General features: G+C 50.6%; 1 protein-coding gene across 2 annotated transcripts in view; it reads left to right on the forward strand.

Moving 5' to 3' along the window:
• Adcy10 (adenylate cyclase 10) overlaps window positions 1-21,663 on the forward strand; it is a 56,423-nt gene that overhangs the window by 25,184 nt on the left and 9,576 nt on the right. For both annotated transcript variants that reach the window (XM_046429990.2, XM_046429989.2), the window contains 11 exons: window positions 1,881-2,009; window positions 3,892-4,170; window positions 4,303-4,593; window positions 11,091-11,160; window positions 12,032-12,263; window positions 14,091-14,198; window positions 14,590-14,765; window positions 18,981-19,137; window positions 20,111-20,315; window positions 20,394-20,490; window positions 21,254-21,369. In XM_046429990.2, the coding sequence (XP_046285946.1) occupies window positions 1,881-2,009; window positions 3,892-4,170; window positions 4,303-4,593; window positions 11,091-11,160; window positions 12,032-12,263; window positions 14,091-14,198; window positions 14,590-14,765; window positions 18,981-19,137; window positions 20,111-20,315; window positions 20,394-20,490; window positions 21,254-21,369 (1,860 nt within the window). The remainder of the gene's footprint in view (window positions 1-1,880; window positions 2,010-3,891; window positions 4,171-4,302; window positions 4,594-11,090; window positions 11,161-12,031; window positions 12,264-14,090; window positions 14,199-14,589; window positions 14,766-18,980; window positions 19,138-20,110; window positions 20,316-20,393; window positions 20,491-21,253; window positions 21,370-21,663) is intronic.

Consider the following 21,663-nt stretch of genomic DNA (forward strand, 5'->3'; position numbering starts at 1 on the left):
ACGGAGTGAGGTGTCTGGGAGCAGAGGGCGCAGGCTGTGCAGCATGTGTTCACACCTTCCCGAAGCACCTCTCTGTGCAGGAACCCAGCGCGGAGCAGGTGGCCCTGAGTACAAGGCGCCCAGCGCTCGCTCTCTCCTCCCGTTTACACGACCGAGTCACACCATGAGGCGTCCTGTTAACTTGTTAGCTATGGTCTGTCCGTCCCCACGTGAGGCAGGAGCTTTGTAAACTCCAGAGTGCCCAATCCTGGAAGGGTGCCTTGTGCCTGGAGGCTCCCTGGGTAACCGTGGATGGAGCGATGCAGAGCGCGGCTGCTTTAGCAGTGGGTCCCCGGGGAGAGTATGCGCAGCCCAGGGCAGCACGCTCGCTGTCCCCTTCGCCTCTCACACCCACACACTGGCCTCTTCTCGGGTGCTCCCCTTCCTGGGCTTCCCCATCACACCCTCCTCCTGTGCCCCTTCCCTCTCCTGGGCAAACCCTCCCGTGGGGGTCCCGGGCTTCACCCTCACTCTCTGCTTTCTCCCCCGCCCCCCGCCCCCGACGTTTCCATTTATTCATATTTTGCTGGATTTGACGTGCGTGTGTGTGTGTGTGTGTGTGTGCGTGTGTGATCTCCAGCCCTAATCTCACTTTTAATCCCAGGTGCTATATATTGCCAGGTGTGCGTCGGCTCTCCCAGGGACCCCCTGGTGTAACACTTGTAACTTAAGGCACTGTCCTTTCTCCACCCGGTTCCCAGCTGAGTTAATGGCTCAGCATTTGCTTTCTGGTGACTCTACCCCCACTTACCTGTTCCTATCCACCATCACTCTTCTGCTTGCTTTTTTTTTTTTGCCTTTTTTGGGGGGAAGGGAGGGCACTGGGGATTGAACCCAGGGATACTTTACCACTGAGCCACATCCTCAGCCTTTTTTTATTCTTCTGTTTTGAAACGGGGGGCTCATTCAGTTGCTGAGAGTCTAGCTAAATTGCTGAGGCTGGCCTCAAGCCTGTGATCCTCCTGCCTCAGCCTCTCAGGTTGCTGGGAATACAAGTGTGCTCCATAGTACCTGGCTTAGTCTTTGCTCTTCAGTTCTTAGTCACTCTTCCTGGTGTTACCACTTGCCTATGTGTCTCGTAGCTCTTAAGCACCTCAAGGGCTGCGCACACGCAGCATTCATGTTTTAGCCCTTGCTGGAGACAATGCATTTAAAGTCCACATGCACACTGAAGAGTCAGATCGTCTGCCACTTGCTGTTTCTGCCACTCACGGGGCCCTCTTTCACGACCTGATGGTCTTGCTGTTGGCATAGGACTCACCTCTGCAGGAGATGCGGCCTGGGCCTTGCACTGGTGTCTTCCCCTCCCCACCACAGTGTCTCCAATCTGCCAAGTGTGGGGGAACCACGGGGAGGAGCAGGCGGTGCATGTTGGGGTACCCGGAGACCCAGTTACTCGGCAAGGTCACCTTCCAGACCTCCCTGTTTAAATCTCTGGCTGCAGTCATGCCCCAATCAGAGCTGGGTCTCCCTCGCCTGTGCCTGAGCGTGGGACTGCAAGTGTGCATACTAATGTAGGTCACTGTGTGTGCTGGGAGGGATCCTAAGTCCCCGTGAACTCTATTCTTACCAAACTGTGCATACTAGGGAAGACACCAATATCGGTGCCATTTACTGTTCTGGGGTGGGAGTTGTTGGGGGAGAACAAAAGCATTTTGAGTAAATTTCAATTTTCATAAATCAGTTTTTTTAAAACAAGCTATCCCAGAATATCTGGTGAGGCGGTGCTCCTCTCTTCCTGCTCTTTCTCACACAAGATCCACCTCAGAGCTTACGGGAAAGCCAGACTTTAAAGACAGGATATTAACTCTTGGCTTCCTTCCCTTCCCATCTCCCCACAGAGAATTTCGTTAAGCCAACAGAGGAATTAAAAGGGTTTTCTCTTAGAAATGAGGAGGGAAGTGAAGAAGTCTGTAACCTGGTCAGTGGTGTCAGGCTGAAAAACCTGTCGCCCCCCGCGTCACTGAAAGGTAAGGGGCACTCCACCTGGTGCCGGCTCTCTCCGGGTTCCGCCTCCACTTCCCCTGGGATCCCCCCTGCCCCAGGAGGGAGGGGCCAGGGCTCTCGGCCTGTCTGTCCTGCGTTGCTCTCGGCCTGTCTGTCCTGCGTTGCCCTGGCCTGTCTGTCCTGCGTTGCTCTCGGCCTGTCTGTCCTGCGTTGCTCTCGGCCTGTCTGTCCTGCGTTGCCCTGGCCTGTCTGTCCTGCGTTGCTCTCGGCCTGTCTGTCCTGCGTTGCTCTCGGCCTGTCTGTCCTGCGTTGCCCTGGCCTGTCTGTCCTGCGTTGCTCTCGGCCTGTCTGTCCTGCGTTGCTCTCGGCCTGTCTGTCCTGCGTTGCCCTGGCCTGTCTGTCCTGCGTTGCTCTCGGTCTGTCTGTCCTGCGTTGCTCTCGGCCTGTCTGTCCTGCGTTGCCCTGGCCTGTCTGTCCTGCGTTGCTCTCGGCCTGTCTGTCCTGCGTTGCCCTGGCCTGTCTGTCCTGCGTTGCTCTTGGCCTGTCTGTCCTGCGTTGCTCTCGGTCTGTCTGTCCTGCGTTGCCCTGGCCTGTCTGTCCTGCGTTGCTCTCGGCCTGTCTGTCCTGCGTTGCTCTCGGCCTGTCTGTCCTGCGTTGCTCTCGGCCTGTCTGTCCTGCGTTGCTCTCGGCCTGTCTGTCCTGCGTTGCCCTGGCCTGTCTGTCCTGCGTTGCTCTTGGCCTGTCTGTCCTGCGTTGCTCTTGGTCTGTCTGTCCTGCGTTGCTCTCGGCCTGTCTGTCCTGCAGGCTGGTTCTTCTACTTCCGATTAGGAGCCTCCCTCCCGTGATGTGTTGCGAGTCTGATTTGGACAGGTTTGTTCAACTGCAGAAGAGAATGAGGAACAGCACATTTTCAGTTAAACAGAAGCCAAATATGAGAGGGAAAAGTCTAGCATTGAGACACTTCTGCCGTCTACTCTTGTGAGAAAGGAATGACAAGGCACTGAATGTCACAGGGGTATTATTAATTATGCTTGGAAGAAAAATGGCTTTCGAGAAATGTTCTAGTTTGCACTCAGCCCCAACGCATGCCATCCAGAGTGACTTCAGACCTTGGAACTCTGTCTTCAGTTGGTGCCATTTGTGTGTCCTTCTCTACTGCGTCTCCTGCGGTGGGAAGGAGGACTAGCCCGGCTTCTAGTGTGTTTTGGGAACAGTTGAGGAGTTGACCTTTTATCTCTAACCCAAGGACATCCTGGTGGAGCGTCCAGGGAGCCACCGTAAGCCACAAGATTCCATGAGAAGCAGGGATCACCGGCACTCAACTCTGACGCTGGCTCCTGATACGGAGGAGGGAATAAATGCATGCGAATGGATCTGGGGACAGACAGACAGAAGGCCTGTTGCTGGGAGGTTCCAGGAACGAGAAGAGCCAGTGGGGAAAAGAGAGGACGAGCTGGAGAAGTCCACAAGGAGCAGGGATGGCGGGTGCCAGCCGCGGCCTGCGTGACCCCTGCTGTCTGTACACATCCCTGTCCCACTTTGACCCAAAGTCAGAGCCCTGGAGGCAGCCTCACTCTGCTCCTGTGTGTCTTTAGAGCTGCAGCTGCATTTTCTCTTTCAAATTTGTCTTAGTTGTAGGTGGACAAATGCCTTTATTCCGTTTATTTATTTTCACGTGGTGCTGAGGATGGAACCCAGGGCCCCACACGTGCGAGGCGAGCCCTCAGCTGCTGAGCCCCAGCCCAGCCCTGCAGTGTGTCTTCCTGCACAGGAGCGAGCTGCGAACCAGACTTAGCTTAGCTGGGTGTCTGCAAGAGGAGCTGTAGAGCAGGACAGGGCCTGTCCAGGATGTGGGTAGTCAGATGGGTAACTAGTGTCCTTCTGTGTGTGGCTTTCCACCTGCAGAAATCTCTCTGGTCCAGCTGGACAGCATGAGCCTCTCCCACCAGATGTTGGTGAGGTGCGCGGCCATCATTGGCCTGACCTTCACCACGGAGCTGCTGTTTGAGGTTCTCCCTTGCTGGAACATGAAGATGATGATCAAGGCCCTGGCCACCCTCGTGGAGCTGAATGTTTTTTACTGCTTCCGGAATGGCAAGGATCTTCGACTGGCCCTGAAGAAAAATGCCACCTCCTTTGAGGTTCACCATCGCTCCTCGTCTCTGAGACCCAGCGAGGAGATGGGTGAGTCGCACCTGAAGTGACCCATATTTCCCCTTGGCCAAAGGCGCATAGACTCACGGGCTGATCTGTGCTGGGTAGCGGGTTTATCTCTTGCCCACTGCCTGGCTGGCAAGCCCTTCCTGTTCCCTCCAGCTCACAGCGAGGAGGAGGAGCTCCGGGAACTGGAGGGCGAGGTGATCGAGTGCCACATCATTCGGTTCTCCCGGCCTATAATGCAGAAGACAGCTTACGAGCTCTGGCTCAAGGACCAGAAGAAGGCCATGCATTTGAAGTGTGCCCGCTTTTTAGAGGAGAATGCCCACAGGTGCGACCACTGCAGAAGTGGGGACTTCATCCCGTATCACCACTTCATGGTGGACATCCGCCTCAACACCTTGGACATGGACACCATTAAGAAGATGACTAAGCCTCGGGCAATCCAAGGTAAACCTCCTTCATTCCTAATGAACGCCAGCTATTCCTGGGAACTCTGGAGACTAAGATCTAGAAGCAGTGAATCTGGACCCCAGGGACTTGGCTTGGGCACAGGGAGGCTGAGACCTCAGCAGCCTGTGGGGAAGGAGAAGGTGGGGACTGTCCACACAGCTCTGTCTAGCAGAACCCGCCTCACTGTGAGATTGACAGGGCCCAGGTTTGGGGATCCGGGTTCTGGCCTGACTAGAGCCTAAACTAAAATGCCTGTATGAGTTCACAGCAATGGCTGGGATCCAAGGGGGCTGGGATGGTCCAACTTGATGCAGCGGGAGTGCGGTTGTGGCTTTGTTGATCTAGTGTGAAACAATTCCCAGTGGAAAGGAATAGGAGCGGGAGAGAATCCGGCAGGGAGGAGCAGGCAGGGCTCCAGAGAAGTGTGCTTGGTCTTAAGGCAGGGTTTCCAGACCACAGCAAAGCAAAGGTAGAGAGGCCACACACTTGCAACAGAGCTGGGGAAACAGCAGAGGGCTCAGGGGCGCGAGGGACCAAGGACTCAGTTCCCACAGGCACGACGCCCAGCAGGGTCACGGTAGCAGCACCAAAGCCAGCCGGGAAAGGCCCAGCTCACGGGCCCTGGCGGGAGGGCCTCGGTGCGTATGGCTGGGTTCAGTGGGAAAGCAGGGCTAGACGGAGAGGGTGCTTTATCATGAGGATATCAAACCCCGGGAAGAACTGCAGCAGGTTCAAAATATTCACTCCCATTCATTCTCTATTTTGCATGTATTCTCACTGGATCAAACCTCAAAGTGGGGGGTTATTTTCCCTTTATGGACAATGAAATTGAGGCTCTGGAAGCTTCAGTAATTTAACACAGAAAAAAGTGAGGGATGTTATTTAGTCTCCTCTTCATCTGATGGCTCCCCCTATCCCAGCTTCCTACAGCGAGGGGTTGGGCTTTTAGGGTCATGCTTTACCAGAGATTGCAAGAGGCTCTGCAGCGTCAGGTCCATCACTTTTTAAAAAATAATTCTTTTGTATATATTTTTCTTTGTTGGTGGACTTTTATTTTATTCATTTATTTATATCTGATGCTGAGAATCGTTAATGTTCTGAGCCCCTGGGGCTGGGGCGCAGAGCAGACTTCAGCAGGAGGACATCAAGGGAACTCGATTGTGGCTGAGTCCAGAGTCCCTCAGTAGCATTTGTTAAAATTCTCCTCAGATGCTATATTTTTCCAAGGCCATCGATGCCTTTTTAATTAGTGTTATAAAGGTTGTATTATGTGACGTGATGTTGACGTTGACATTTGAACCAAGATACAAAGACACAATGAATGCTGAGGTCCAAGTTGGGGTCAGAGGTGGATCTGCAGAAACTGCCGAGGAAATAGCAGAGTCTGTCGTGGATAAGGAAGAGCGTCTCTGGGGAGAGGTGGGGGTCCTCTGCACCTCCAGCTGGCTGTCTCTCCACCCACCGCCCAGCACAGAATTTGGGCCGCCCGCCCGCCCAGGAAGGCTAAAGCAAGGGACCTGGGCTGCACTGGGATCAAGCTGCCCCTCCCAGAGCGTGGAAAACATGTGTAGGGTTTCCCAAAGGTCAGACATAACCCGGCTTGGAGAAGAAGGCAGTCTGGGGAGTCTTGGACACGTGAGAAGACCCCCACAGAGGCCTGGGGCAGGGGGCAGGCAGTGGAGAAGGAGGAGGAAGCATTGCCTGAAGGAAGGAGGACCTCGGGCAGCCCCTGGGGAGATGGGGGAGAGGGCGTGAACCCAGTGACCCCTTCCAAGGTCTTAGTAGAGTGCCGTTTTATTTGGGGGAATAAGATAGGCTGGCAGCTAGCAGGTGGGTTCTGAACAGCTGGCCTCCAACAGGTTGGCTCAGAGAAGAGGATTCCAGTTATTTTTGGATCCTGCAATAGACCTTGGCCAGCTAGCCTGTGTCACATGAGGCCACTCTGGGAAGTGCTGCTGGTGATGTTACACTGGAGTGAGGCCAGGGCCTTACCACTATGGTCAGGACCTCCTGCCTGTACGAAAGTCTGTCACCTACACAGACTTCACACAGAGCCTGTGTGAGACTCCCTGCAAGTCTGATCGCAGACGCGGGAGTCCATGACCGTCCTCTGTACTTTCAGTGGTTCTTCTCAGGGTCTTATATTTTCTACATATTGCTGCCTCGTACTGCTTTTCAAAAAGTCAAATTGTGAAATTTATCTGTCCCCCCCCACCACCTCTTCGCCACCATGGTAGATGAAGATTTAACTCTTATACAACTTCCCACCATCTCTTTCCCTTTCCTGTGTGTGTGGGGGGGGCAGGGGGGTCTGGCTGTGTGGCCCAGGCTGGCCGTGAGCTCCTGGGCCTTAGTGCTCCTCACGCCTCCCCGTTAGCTGGGACACATGTGTGTGCCACAGCCCCGCTGCCCCTCCTAGTATCTCGTCACTAGCACCCCAGATGAATCAGTGAGTGCTTCCATGTCGACTGTAGAGATTTCTTAGAGAATGTGTATTTGTCCTAGAGTTTCTAGGAAAATCTCTGAGGCAGTGTCTTCCTCTAGGACATCCTGCTTTGGCCTGGGGAGTACCGCAGTCCCTAAACTTCCCACAGGTGGAGTCGGTCCACTGGACCTGCTGGCCAAGGCCTTACCTGGGAGAGACTTAGGAGGCTGATGTGAGTCAGAGTGAGGAGTGGCTCCTTCTCCAAGTCTCCTTTGAGCCTCACATCCTTAAAAATGGTGTTTTCTGTGACTCGATCCATTTCAAGGGTCCACAGCTCCTCCTTCATCCCTCCCCTGGCTCAGCAGAGTCTGCCTCCCCCTTCAGCTTCCAGAAACTCAAGGGCCTTGTTGGACATTTCATTTATTCAACAGATACCACTGCGTCAGGTACATTAGTGAGCAAAGCAGCATTCTTTTGGGAAAAGTGGATGTGAAGAAGAAGTAACCATGATGATAACAAATCTAGGGCTGGGGTTGTGACTCAGAGGTAGAACGCTTGCCCAGCATGCATGAGGTACTGGGTTCGATCCTCAGCACCACATAAATGTAAAATAAACATACTGTGTCCATCTAAAACTAAAAAAAAAATAAATATTAAAAAATAACAATAATAACAAATCCCACAGACGGCAATGGAACTTTGGGCAAGGGGATTAGGAAGAGAAGGTCATTAGGGTAGCCCTCAGGAGACTCATGTAGAGACAGAGCAGGGTTTTCTCGTGTGGATGGCTAGGATATAGTGTGCCAGGCAGAGGGGACAGCCAGCACAAGGTCCCTGTCAGGAATGTGGCCCCTCCCGTTCTCCACCTGAAGAGTGTACACCTTTAAAAAACATTTTATTCTCATTTAATGGGGTAGATGTCCTGGGGCTCGGGCTGGGGAGGACCCAGAGGCAGAGTGCTTAGCCTGCTCAGTCCTTCATTCACTCTGAGCACTAGAAACAGTGTCTTGGCCTGGAGGAGCAGGAGGTACAAGGAGGAGACAGTCTGACCCTTCAACCTGAAGTCTTATTCCAGGCCTTTGAAACTATGGGGTGAGCAGGTGGTGTCTTTGCTTTCTTCTTCTCTTCTATGAGCATTTAGTATCTTTTTTCTTTTGATTTTTATAAATAGTCCTTGGAGTAGGAAGCTCAATATAATAACCTTTATAAATGAAGAAAATAGAAAACTATAAGTAATATGATCCACTCAGTGGGTAATAAAGGCAGAGAGGATATCTCGCATACCCTGTTTTCTCTAGCCAATATTCTTTTCTCTGCATCTAATTCTCGCACCATTATGTGTGCATGTGTGTGTGTATATATATATACACCCCCACCCCTTGCAAAGCATTAAACTGAGGGCCTTGCACATGCTAGACAAGAGCGCTACCACTGAGCTCATCCTCAACCCCTACCATTACAATTTGAAACATTTAAAAACAATACATATAATAATATAGGACACTGAAGGAGGAGGAATAGCTTTTCATTTCTACTCATCAGTTTTTTTTCAACAAACATTTATTTATGTATCAAATATTTATTGAGCCCCGATTCATGCCAGGTAGTGGTGTCCATATTGGGACCATAATGGTAAAAATGATGGGATGGTCACATGTCCATTCACAAGTTTGAATTTCAGTGGAGGCCAGAGGACAATAAAAAGATGAATTAATAAAACCGTCCAGGGGCCTTGTGGGACCAAGTGAGTTGGGACAAGTTGGAGAGGATTGCTCAGAATTACTGCTGGCTGTGTATTACAGGAGTTCGGCTAGAGGGACTTAAACTTATTATTAAGTTCATTTTGCTCTTATGTAAAATGTTCTTCTCACAAGACACTAGCACATCAGGAACCAAAATAGCTGCTGGAACTGCAGCCATCATGTTCCCATTTAGTGCCAGGAGAAAGAAGGAAGGAGGAAGAGAAGGGGAAGAAGAAAGGGATCCGCCCCCTTTGAGGAATTCTCTAGAAGTGTCCTACCCAATATTTCCTCTATATCCCATCACAGAGTTTGAACCCATGACTGTATTCAGCTGCAAGGGAGGCTGGAAAATGTAACTAATTCTGAATAAAATTGAGTTTTGTTAGTAAAGAGGGACGGAGAGAAGGAGACGGAGCTAGAGATCCAGGTCAGGTTGTTAAAGACCCACTCCATCTTCTCTATAGAAACAGCCCGAACGGGACGGGCTCCGCTCCTGTCCAGAGAAAGTCTTGGCAATGCAGGAGGGCAGTGCCAAGGGAAGGAGGGCAGACGGGAAGGATTCAGGTGTGTTCCTGGGTGGGGTCCACCGGACGTGCTGCTGGGCTGAATGAGGAAGGGTGGGGAGAGCAGGGAATCTAGCCTCTGCCTGGGTTCTTGCCTTGAGGCAATGAACCATGGCAACCAGCAATACTAAATTAGGAAAGATGTGCGAGGGTCTAGGTGTGTGGAGGAGAGAGATTCAAGAGCTCTGTGTGAACACGGTAACTTTGCAATGCCTGTTAGGCATCCAAGTGGCTCTGACCAAGGAGGATTTTGGATGTGTAGGCATGTAGCTGGAGTAGATGGTCAGGGCTTAGGCATATGAATTTGAAAGTCACTGGCACATAGATGGGATTTAAAGTCATGGGCAGATGAAATAAGGGGGAAATCAGGATGGGAAAGGAAGCCCCGTGCCCAGCTGAGCCTTAGCAGCATTTAGATGATGGCTCAGCAGGCTGTGAAGGAGGGTGGGGACCGAGGCAATCTGTGCTGTCAAAACTGGTGAAAAGAGAGAGCAGTAGCTTGTCCTGAATCCTGCTGAAAGGTGTGATCAAATGTGGGCAAATGCACAGCCCTTCCATTCGGCAATGCAGGAGCCACTGGGAACCTCGACCAGAGCAGTTTTATTTCTTCTGTATTTTTTATTGTTGCTCTATAATTATACATAATAGTGGGATTCATTGTTACATGCTCATGCAGATGACAAGATAATGGTGTAATCTGGTCAGTATCACTCCCAGTATCTCCCCTTTCCTTCCCCTCTCCCTCCCTGGTCCCTTTCCTTCCTTCTACTGGCCTCCAAGAGAAGCTTTCCAGGACCAGGGGAGAGAAAGCCCAACGCATTCAGCCTCTACTTCCGAGGACAAGTGGGAGAAGTCCGCAAGGAGAGGGGTCTGCAGGAGGCCTGATGGCACGTGCAGGGCGGGGCGCTTGCTCCGTGGTGGAAGGGAATAAAAGACAACTCCTGAGATGCTCACAAGGCATTTCTAGAACCGCGGCCGTGGAGCTAGCCGACCCTGTAGTAGCCCTGCCTCTGCCACCAGCAAATCCGGACAGGAGACAGTTCCTCCCTGGCTCTAGGGTTTTTCCGCTTCCTGAATGGAGTCGGCTGGATTAGACAGTCCTCCTTTGTTTTCTATTATAAGATCATCTCTGCTGACATCTGGTTCAGCAAAAGGCTTTCACTTCAAGATTCTCCATCCTTGACTCAGCATTTTGGGGCATTTCATTTAAATTTTATCTGTATTTTCCCACTTGAAACTGAGTCACTTTGTTCAGGATGGTTAAATTGCTATTTCAATTAGCGCAGGGTAGAGGAGTTAGGGTACCGTTGTCAACTATGACCAATAGGACATCTCAGAGGCTTCCTGAAACGGAGGGATGGTTTACGTCCTGCTCCTGTGATACCCTGGTAAAGCTTAACAAGTGGCCTGGCTGCAGTTAGTCTGGCACTCAGACCGCTCCTGGGTTGCTGTCCCTTAGGTCCTCAGAGTTGGTTGCTTTCCTGTGGAAGGAGAGAGTAGAGCATACACATAACCCCTCTCAGCCCAGAGGTGACATCTTCTGTGTAAGAAGTATTCTCAAGGCTTCTCATGGTGCAGCAGGGCTGGGGGATGTGGCTCCTGGCTGGGCAGCAGCCCTCTGTGGCCAGAAGGGAACCGGAGTCTTTGAGCACCACATAAAAATAAATAAAATAAAGATATTGTGTCTCATCTAGAGACCAGACCCCTCTGCTACAGGGAGCATTACAATTATCCCCACAACTCCTTTGTTTGTTTATTTTCCAGCTAAAGAAGAGATCAGCTTAGCTAAATCAGAGGTTCCTAAGAGATCTGAGTTTCTTCCTGAAAATCTCAGGTACAGCTATATATAACCATTTAGGAGATAAGAATATAAATCATTATCAGTAAATTCACTGTTAGACTCTTTCATCTGGTCAGTCCTTTTGGCCTCTGAGATACAATGGGAAAATGTCCAGGCTATGTGTGATGACTTCAACAGTCAGTAGTATCTGTAGTAGGTTTAAATGCCTTGTTCTTGTTAGTTTTTAAAGATATTTTCATATCAAAGGAGTACACTAGCCAGGAGAGGTTGTGCATGCCTGACATCCCAGCGTTTCGGGGGTCTGAGACAGAAAAGATTGTGAATCAAAGCCAGTCTCAGCAAAAGCAAGCCACTAAGCAACTCAGTGAGACCTGTCGCTAAATAAAATACAAAATAGGGCTGGGGATGTGGCTCAGTGGTTGAGCACCCCTGGATTCAATCCCCAGTTACCCCCGCCCCCCGCAAAAAAAAAAAAGAGTATGCTAAGCTAGATGTGGTGGGTGCACGGCTGTAATTACAGAGAACTGAGAGGCTGAGGCAGGAAGATATCAAATTTGAGGCCAGCCTCAGCAACTCAGCCAGACCTTGACTCCAAATCGAAATCAAAGGGCTGGGGCGCTGGGGTTGTAGCTCAGTGATAGAGTGCTCTCCTCGCATGCGTGAGGCACTGGGCTCCATCTTCAGCACCACATTAAAATAAATTAAGATATTGTGTCACATCTACAACTAAAAAATATTTTTTAAAAAGGGGGTGGGGGGTGGGGGTGGGGGGTGGCTCAGTGGTGGAGTACTTACCCAGCATCAGCAAGGCCCGGGTGCAATCCCCCAGTACCCCCCCCCCCAAAAAAAAAGCCTGCTCTGTGTATTACCTGTTTATCTCCTACTTATTTTTGCATTTAAACAGTCCTGAAGAAATAAAAGATACGATCTTGGGGTTCTTTGACCTCATTATAACCAGGCTGAGGGCAGTCGAGGAAGACATCACCCCCCTGGAGTCCTGCCAGTGTGAGGAGGTCCTGGAGATCGTCATCCTGCCTCTGGCCCAGCATTTTGTGGCTCTGGGAGAAAACAACAAAGCCTTGTATTACTTCCTGGAAACTGCTGCCGCTTACCTCATCCTGGGCGATAACTACCTGGTAAGCTGCCGGGGAAGCTCCCGGAGGCTTTTTTTATCGCACCATGTTCCTGACTCCTGCCATCGCCCTTTCCTCTGAAAACCACCTTGCTCAGAGGCGGTGTCCAATTGAGAAAAGAGAGTGGGAACAAACTGCAACCAGGATCAAACATCGATCAGTACCCTGCTCCCTTAGAGTCTGGCATGGCCTGTCTCCCTGTGTGGGAGGTAAGTGGCCCTATTCCCAGCTCGATACAGCGAGGACTCTGGGTATCAGAGCTGTGGTCCAGCACAGCCTTCCCCAGTAATGTCCCCGGTGACGTTCACCCTCTGGTACCAGAATGCCTTCGAGCATGGAATACCTAGAGGTCTTCTGACGGGTGCAAATCTGGTTTTAATCTCATCTCCAAAAAGGCCTCCTCAGGCCGGGGTTGTGGCTCAGTGGTAGAGCGCTTGCCCGGCATGTGTGAGGCCCTGAGTCCGATTCTCAGGACCACATAAATAAATAAAATAAACATCCTTTGACCACTAAACAACATGTTAAAAAAAATATTTTTAAAAGAAGGCCTCCTCCACTTTTTCTTGATGCAATTTGTGCTAAAATCATCACATATAGCTTTAGGCCCCAAAGCACAAAGGCATGTGTCTCCAGGATAATTATAAATAAGGCTCCAGGGCAATGTGACCCATAGAATGCCATTGAAATGATCCACTGCTAAGCAACTTGGGTTGAGCTGGGCTTGGCTGAGGAGGTTTTTTTACTGCAGACATTCCGGGTGCTCTGATATGCTGAGACACCTGTAGGTCTCAGGAGCATGGGCAGGGCAGGCAGGCTGGGCTGAGGAACCCAGTGTCTCTCCACCTGTCTGACCTTAGGGCCTCCTGGAGCTGCTGGCCGACTAACCCTCCCTGAAGGAATTTGAGGAAAGGTCTCTCTGGGCCTTGCTTCCTCTGCCTCCAGCAGCTGCAGAAGCTCCACACACCTGAGCGGCTGTGTCCCCAGTCCTTGGCCACAGTGCTGGTCTAGGCTGTTTTAAAGTTGCTGTCCATCACAGCAGTCCAATCAACATTCATACCTTGGATTCATATACAATTTTAAAAACTAAACCATTAAGAATGTCAGCCCCTCAAGTGTTTAAACATGGAAGTCTCGTATGTATTTCAGGCATGTAGCTGGGGCGGCAGTGAGGAGGTGGCCAGGGGGTTCCAGGAGGCAGAGGTTTAGGTAGCCTCAGAGACCAATTCGCTGAAGCCTGTGGGTTCCCCTGTCACTCCACACGGAGTGGTGACTGAGGAGGAAGACAGTGACTGACAGCAGGGGCCGGGTGCAAGGTCCCAGTGCGCCCTGCCAAAGAGAACCTGGCTGGCTGGCTGGACAGCAGCTGCCTCCTCACGACCCTCCTGGCCTCCCTTGGCTGCAGGAGGCTGGCTGTGCCGCCTCCGGTGCTCCTCTCCAGGTCTGATCTTGTCTTGGTGTTTGCTCACGCCCTGGAGGCTGGCGATCAGTGAGGAGAGCTGCCTGGGGCTCACCTTCCTCTGCTGCCTCCCAGGGATGGCCTCGGCAGAGGCAGTGGGGCGGTCAAAACTTGCAGCAGCAGGAGGAAAGGCGGGATTGCTAGTGGGTCCTCTTGGCCGAGGGATCCTGCACCCAGGAGCATGCGACAGGGAGCTCTGCCCAGCAGCTGCTCCCTGGAGCTTGTTGTTCTCAGTGGGGCTGGGGACAGGGGAGGCCCACAGTGGTGCCTGCCTCCTCTCCTCCACCACGTACGGCGGGGGTTGTGGGGGGGCTGGTGTCCCTTCAGGGGTCTGTCCCGCTGGCTCAGGGCCGCTCTCTCTGTGCTGCTTGCAGGCATACGTGTACTTGAACGAGGGAGAGAAGCTGCTGAAAATTCTCAGGCAGAAAAAGTCCTGGAGAAGGACTTTTGAGTCTGCCACATTTTACAGTCTCAAAGGCCAGGTAAGAAGCCACTGGAGGCATGACTCAGTGGTCATTAGCAGAAGTCACCCTTGAGCTTCCCAAGTCCTCCTGCCACCCACACCAGAGTCCCGCCTGAGCCCCGAGCCCCCAGCCCTCACAAGCTCGCTGTCCCGGGCGACAGCTCTGTGAACCGTTTCAACAACCTCTAGGAATGGACGTGAGCAAGACGCCAAATGCTGACCCTAGCTGAGCTTCCTTCACGCCGTTATCCAGCCAGCAGTCACAGTTACACCCCCCACGCACCCCACCCCACAGGAGGGTCGTTTCCGGGCCACAGAGGAGCTGTGTTTAAGCATCCCGCCGTCTGTGGCTGGAACCTTCAGGCCCACCCAGACTCAGGGCTTCTCCTCTTCCCTCCGGCTGCCTCCAGGTCTGTTTTAACATGGGCCAGATGGTGCTTGCCAAGAAGATGCTGAGGAAGGCGCTGAAGCTCTTCAACCGCGAGTTCCCCTACAACATGATCTCCCTGTTCCTCCAAACCCACGTGGAGAAGAACAGACACTTCCACTACCTGAACCAGCAAGGCTCGGAGAGCTCCCCTCCAGGGTAAGGGGGAGCTGGGGGAGCGCAAGGCAGACCCCACACCACCCAGGTCAGCCCCCAAGCCCCGGCCTCTAGGGGGCGCCAGGACCCCTGTTTAGCTCTGACCAGTGGGAGGAAGAGCGTCTAGGAGGGGCTCCTAGGCCAGGGCCGGGTCCCCAGAGCACCTCACAGGCAGCTTTTGTCAGAAGGAGTTCAGATGACAAAAGTATGAGGGTCCCTCTGCAGAGCGAGCTCCAGTGGCCTCCTCTGCTGTAACCTGCTCACCACCAGGCCACACTGTTGTAACCAGCACCAGCCAGCCCAGAACCTCAGTCTCAAGCCCACTTCCATTCAGTGCTGAGACACTGGGCATTGTCCCAACCCAGGGACATTGGCCAAAGAGCAAACTACTGCCCGTCCAGGTAGCCCGATGAGGACGCGGGGTGCCATGGTCAAACTGTACTGGTAAGATTTGTGCGTTTGCTCCCTCTAAAACTGGAACAAGACAGGGCTGCCCTCCTTCACCACTTCTACTCAACAGAGTCCTGGAAACTCTAGCCAGAGCAATTAGGCAGGAGAGAGAAATTAAAGGGATGGGAATAGGAAAATAACTAAAACTATCCCTGTTTGCTGAAGACATGATTCTTCGTGTCTATATTTAGAAGACCCAAAAAAACTCCACTAGAAAACTTCTAGAACTCATAAATGAATTCAGCAAAGTAGCAGGATACAAAACTAACACCCATAAATCAATGACATTCCTATACATCAGTAATGAATAAACGGAAAGAGAAATAACCCCATTCAAAATAGCCTCAAAAATACATTTGGGAATCAATCTAATAAAAGAAACATAAGACCTCCACAATGAAAACTACAGGACTCTAAAGAAAGAAATTGAAGAAGATCTTAGAAGATGGAAAAATCTCGATGTTCTTGGATAGGCAGAGGTAATATTGTCAAAATGACCACACCACCAAAATACAGACTTAATGTAATTCCTATTGAGGTTCTGATGACATTCTTCACAGAAATAGAAAAGGCACTCGAGAAATTCATTTGGAAAAATAAGAGGCCCAGAATAGCCAAAACAATCCTCAGCAAGAAAAGTGAAGCAGAGGAGGCATCACAATACCAGACCTTAAATTATACCATAGAGCTATAGTAACAAACAGCATGGCACCCAAACAGACATGAAGACCCACGGAACAGAATAGAAGACACAGAGACACACCCACATAAACACAGTTATTATACTAGGCAAAGGCACCATAAACATGCATTGGAGAAAAGATAGCTTCTTCAACAAATGATGCTGGGAAAACTAGAAATTCATACATAATAAATGAAGTTTGTTAGAGTCTGTAAACAAATCAGGATGGCGCCTGGCAAATGTTAGAGTCTGTAAACAAGTCTGGATGGCACCTGGCATTTTGCCAGAGGGAGTGGTTTGTGAAGTAACGCCAGCGAGCCATTAAGTGTGGAGATTCCTTATTGGTTGACTGCTGTATCTAGTTTATGTTAATTAGATAAGCTGTGTGGAATGTATATATACCCCTCCTGTCCTACAATAAACAGCTCCCACTCCTGCTGTATCAATGTACACAAGTTGCTCGTCACCCCCCGGTTATTTTGCTGCAGCCGGCCTGCGGCAGAAGTTAGACCCCTATCTCTCACCCTGCACAAAACTCAAAGTGGATCAAGGGCCTAGGAACTAGAACAGAGACCCTGTGCCTACTAGAAGAAAACGCAGGCCCAACTCTCCATCATGTCAGCTTAGGAACCAAATTCCTCAATAAGACTCCTAAAGCACAAGAAGTAAAATCAAGAATCAATAAATGGGATGGTATCAAACTAAAAAGCTTCTTCACAACAAAGGAAGCAATCAAAAACATAAAGAGAGAGCCTTCAGAATGGGAGAAAAATCTTTGCCACCTACACCTCAACTAGAGCATTAATCTCTAGGATATATGAAGAACTCAAAAAACTTAACACCAAAACAAAACAAAACAAAACAAAAATAACACAATCAATTATTGGGCTAAGGAACTGAACAGACACTTCACAGAAGAAGAAATAGGATTAGTCAACAAATATATGAAAAAATGTTCAAAATCACCAGCAATTAGAGAAATGCAAATTAAAACTACTCTGAGATTTCATCTGACTCACGTCAGAATGGCAGTTATCAAGAATAACAATAAATATCATGAGTAACAATAAATATCGGTGAGAATGTGGGGAAAAAGGTTCATTCATATACTGGTGGTGGGACTGCAAATTGGTGCAACCACTCTGGAAACTAGTTTGGCAATTCCTCAGAAAACCTGGAATGGAACCACCATTTGACCCAGGTATCCCACTCCTTGGCATATACTGAAAGGACTTAAAATTAGCATACTATAGTGACATGGCCATATCAAAGGCTCAATTCACAATAGCCAAGCTATAGAGCCAACCTAGGTGTCCTTCAGCAGATGAATGGATAAAGAAAATGTGGTGTATATACACAATTTTAGCCACAAAGAATGAAATTATGGCATTTGATGGTAAATGGATGAAACTAGAGACTATTATGCTAAGTGAAATAAGCCAATCCCAAACAACCAAAAGCCAAAAAGTGTTCTCTCTGATATGCAGATGGTGACTTGCAATGGGGGTGGGGGGGGCGGTGGAGAACCCAATTGGACAGGGAGGAGAAGGGGACGGGAGGGGGAATGGGAATGAAAAAGACAGTGGAATGAATGGGACATCACTTCCCCATGTTCAAACATGAACACAGAACATGTTCAACCACAAGAATGGGAAGTTATGCTCCATGTATATATGATATGTGAAAATACACTCCACGGTCATAACTAAAAAGAACAAATTTAAAAAAAAAAAGAAAACTGTAAGTAATTTTGAACACAGTCCACAGAAAGCAAAATGCACTATAATTTTAAACTCTTCTTTAAAAATAAAAGATTTTTGCATTTCCGTGGGTGGAAATTTTGCATTATAAAACATGATAATGGGGGAGAGAGAGAGTGGGTGGAAGGGTGGGTGAGGCAGGAAGGTCGACCATGGCGGAAGCTGGGTATTGAGTGCACGTAGCTCACTAGACTCTTGTTGCCAAGTACAGGTCTGACAACTTCCATAATAATAAGAGTGTCCAGCGTCTTCCACCTGTTGGCAGTTCATACAAGGAGGCTGTCCCTGGGTGGTGGCCTGGAGAGCCTACAGAGGACTTCTCTTCCATTTTGAGAGAGACCCTAGCGCTATTCTTGTACCTTCTGCCTAAGATGCAGCATGGCCGGGTTGCTCCAGCTCTTTTAATTTCACCAAGAGCTGCCTTCCCAGCTTCCAGAGTGGCCCTTAGATGTGGGGTTCCCTGGGTGGCAATGAGATGAGCCAGCTCCTTTACACTGGTGGAGGTGGGCTCCTGGAGGCAGAGGGGAGGGCAGGAGCTTAACAGGGATCTCTGAGAGGCCTCAGGGCCGAGGTGGGCAGCTGCTCTTGAGTCTCTGATGACAGTGTGTGTGACGTGAGCTACTCAGAGCATAGGCATTCTAACAAAACTCAAAGTACTGGGACCCTGTATTTTCCTTGGCTAAACTTAATGACCCTAGTTGGCAACCATGTTATAAAAGGAATAAGAAATACCTGCACAAGGAGAAAAAGTAGAGAAGCGTTGGGAAGAAGGAGTTGGGGTCGCTGTTGCCTTGCCACACCCACCAGGCGACAGGGCAGGCAGGACCCTGGGTCCCCGCCTCCGCTCCTCATTACTGATGAGTGCCCCGCGTTAGCGGTAGAGGGATCGTGCCCTGTCGTCCGTCCCTGTCTAAAGGAAAGGACCCGGATTCTCCCGTCTCTACCCCGCATCTCTACCCCTCCCCCCGCCCCGTTCTCGTGGACGGTGAGACCCAGGGGTGCTGCAGCCCTGGCCCTCTGCGTCCCACTGCTGGACCGAGGGTGTCCCGAGCGTCCTTGGCTCCGTGGAGCAGAGCCCTGGCTCCCGGCCGCGGGGTGCGGTGGAGGCAATAGCCGGGGAGCCTGCGGGGCTGGTCCAGGGCTGGGGTCCGTCGTTCCTTCCTCTGCTAGAAGGGTGGTCATTCCAGACCCAAACGTGATGAACGGTGCATGCCCCTTAACCAGCGAGCGCCCACCCAGACCCGGCTGCCCACGGGGCCCCGCGGGAGCCTGCTCTGCGCCGCGGCCTCACCCCCTTGCGCTCGCCCTGCGCCCTCCGCTGCACAGGAAGAAGAGGCTGGCCCAGCTGTACCGGCAGACCGCCTGCTTCTCCCTGCTGTGGCGGATCTACAGCTCCAGCTACTTTTTCCACTACAAGTTCTACGGCCACCTGGCGGCGGTGATGCAGGTGAACTCCGCGCTGGAGACGCAGAACGACCTCCAGGTAGGGCGCCTTCCCAGCGGCTTGCAGTCAGGAGGGGGTTGGAGAAGCTCTGGCCCGGGGCGCCCCGCTCTTCTCCAACTTCACACTCTTAGAAATGATCAAGGATCCCAAGTGGCTTTTCTCTATGAGTTGTATCTGTTGACAAAAACTGCGACAATTCAAAAATACTTTAAAATAAAAGTAATAAACACATATTAACATTCTTCTTTTTTCTTTCTTTTGGTACCAGGGATTAAACCCAGGGACACTCTACCACTGAGCCACAAACCAGCCCATTTTATTTTTTATTTTGAGAGGGATCTCACTAAGTTGTTTACAGTCTCCTAAGTTGCTAAGGCTGGCTTTGAACTTGGGGTCCTTCTGCCTCAGCCTCCTGAGCTGCTGGGATTTCAGGTGCGCCACTGCACCTGGCAACATTTTTATTTTTTAAAAGAACTCTGTTTCCCCAAACAAACAAACAAAATACAACGACATTGTATTAAAATTTGGCAAATAGCTTAATGTCTGGTTTCACGGAAAATACTAGATTCTGACACCTGCTTCAGCCTTTACTCTGGCGCAGCTTCACACAGGTTACCTCTGGAAACGTGCACAATACACCCAGAGAATGAGGGCAAAAGGGAGAAGCTTAACGGATGATTCTCTTTTAAAAGACATTTTCAGGCTTTCTGTTGTGCAATCATTTACTTATATTTATAAGCTATTGCTTTTATGTTTCACAAAAATTAAACATTTTACCTTTTGTTTAAGGGACGTAGGCAAGAGGGGCCATGGGGCTTGCCTCCGATGCCCCAGCAAATAGATGTAGAAACTCAGTTTGATTTCTGGAAACCCATGGCTTTGGCCGGTGACCAGCTTTATTCCCAGGCTTGATAACCCACGGTTCACTGGCAGGTGCCAGGTGATGTGCCTGGGCTTGGGTCTGGGGACCACCTCAGGCTTTCCCCTCTCCCCTGCCCTGCTGCCATTTCAGATCATTAATGCTTACCTGGACTATTCACTCTACCACCAGCTGGCTGGCTGCCAGGGCATGTGGTTCAAGTATGAGTTGATGGCCATGGAGCAGATCGTGAACCTCCCGCTGAAGGGCGAGGGCATTGAGATCGTGGCCCTTGTGGCTGGTCGACTGGCCCACATCAAATACATAATGGGCCACCTGGACCTGGCCATCGAGTTAGGTAAGGGCTGGTGGGTGAGAGGGAAACGAAGACACAAATAATGCCCCCCCACACACACCGGGATTGTTTTCTTCCCAGGCTCTCGAGCCCATAAGTTGTGGTCACTGCTTCGGAATCCCAACAAACACTATCTGGTCCTCTGCAGACTTTGTAAATCGCTCTTCCTGAAAAGCAGGTATTTATCTTGAAGCCTATTTATTTTCCAAAGTCAGTCATATTGCTGAATGTTCAGGGCTCATTTTTATCCTGGTCCATAGGGCAGGACGGGGAGTCCGGTTCCCAGTAAGATGGGACAGCTGGGGGCCTTCTTTTGCCTTTGGATACCTCTGTTTAACAGAATTCATTCATAAGCATCATGGTTGCTCTCATGAGACTGACCATCCCTATTTTGGAAACAGGACTTCAAGCCCGACAGGTGGTGGGAAAGGGAAATGTCTCATAGGAAGGAAAATGCCCAGACAATAGCAACCAGGACTGAAGGCCAGTTTGGCCTGACTATGGTCACCCTGGTCTCAAGATCTATGAAAAACAGGCTGGGGCTGAGGCTCAGTGGTAGAGCACTCGCCTAGCGTGTGTGAGGCCTGGGTTCGATCGTCAGCACCACAGAAAGATAAATAAGTAGGGCTAGGCATAGAGCTCAGTTGGTAGAGTGCTTGCCTTGCATGCACAAGGCCCTGGGTTGGATCCCCAGCACCCCCAAATAAATAAATAAATAAAATAAAGAAGGAAAGTTATTGTGTCCACCTGTAAATAAAAAATATGTATATATGAAAAAGAAGAATCTATGAAAAAACATATTGGAAAACAAAACAAAACAGATGGCAGTTTGGGTTTAAGGTTTGTTTGGTTTTGTTTTACTGGGCAGGACCAGGACTAGACCAGGGCTCACTTCTCCCCATCCACCACTTGGTGATCCTACTGCCTTCTCTGTTCCACAGATACAAGCAGCTGATCCAGGTGCTGGGGTGGCTGTGGGACCTTTCTGTGGCGGAAGAGCACATCTTCAGCAAGGCATTTTTCTATTTTGTCTGCTTGGACATCATGCTCTATTCTGGTAAGTGCAGCTCTGGAATTGAAGAGAAGGTGGGTGTGGCCCCTGTGCTGTGTGGTAAGGCAGCCACCAGGGCTGAGGCCTTGAGACTGCAAGTTTTCAGGCTGCATGGATATGACGGGGAGGGAGAGGTTGGTGGCTGTGCTGACGAGCGGTCTGACAGGTGCCAAGATTGTGGAGGAACAGCAAGAAGGAGAATCCCGTCTGGAGTCAGTTACACTCTCAGCTCAGTTTACCCTGGAGCTGACAGGCCTGTCTGGCCATGCACCGTGTGCTGGGAGGGCTTCATGTTTACTA

This window comes from Marmota monax, unplaced genomic scaffold (assembly GCF_021218885.2).
Source record: "Marmota monax isolate L192 unplaced genomic scaffold, Marmota_monax_Labrador192_F-V1.1 WCK01_AAM20220418_F8-fsc00055, whole genome shotgun sequence".
Classification (NCBI taxonomy): Eukaryota; Metazoa; Chordata; class Mammalia; order Rodentia; family Sciuridae; genus Marmota; species Marmota monax.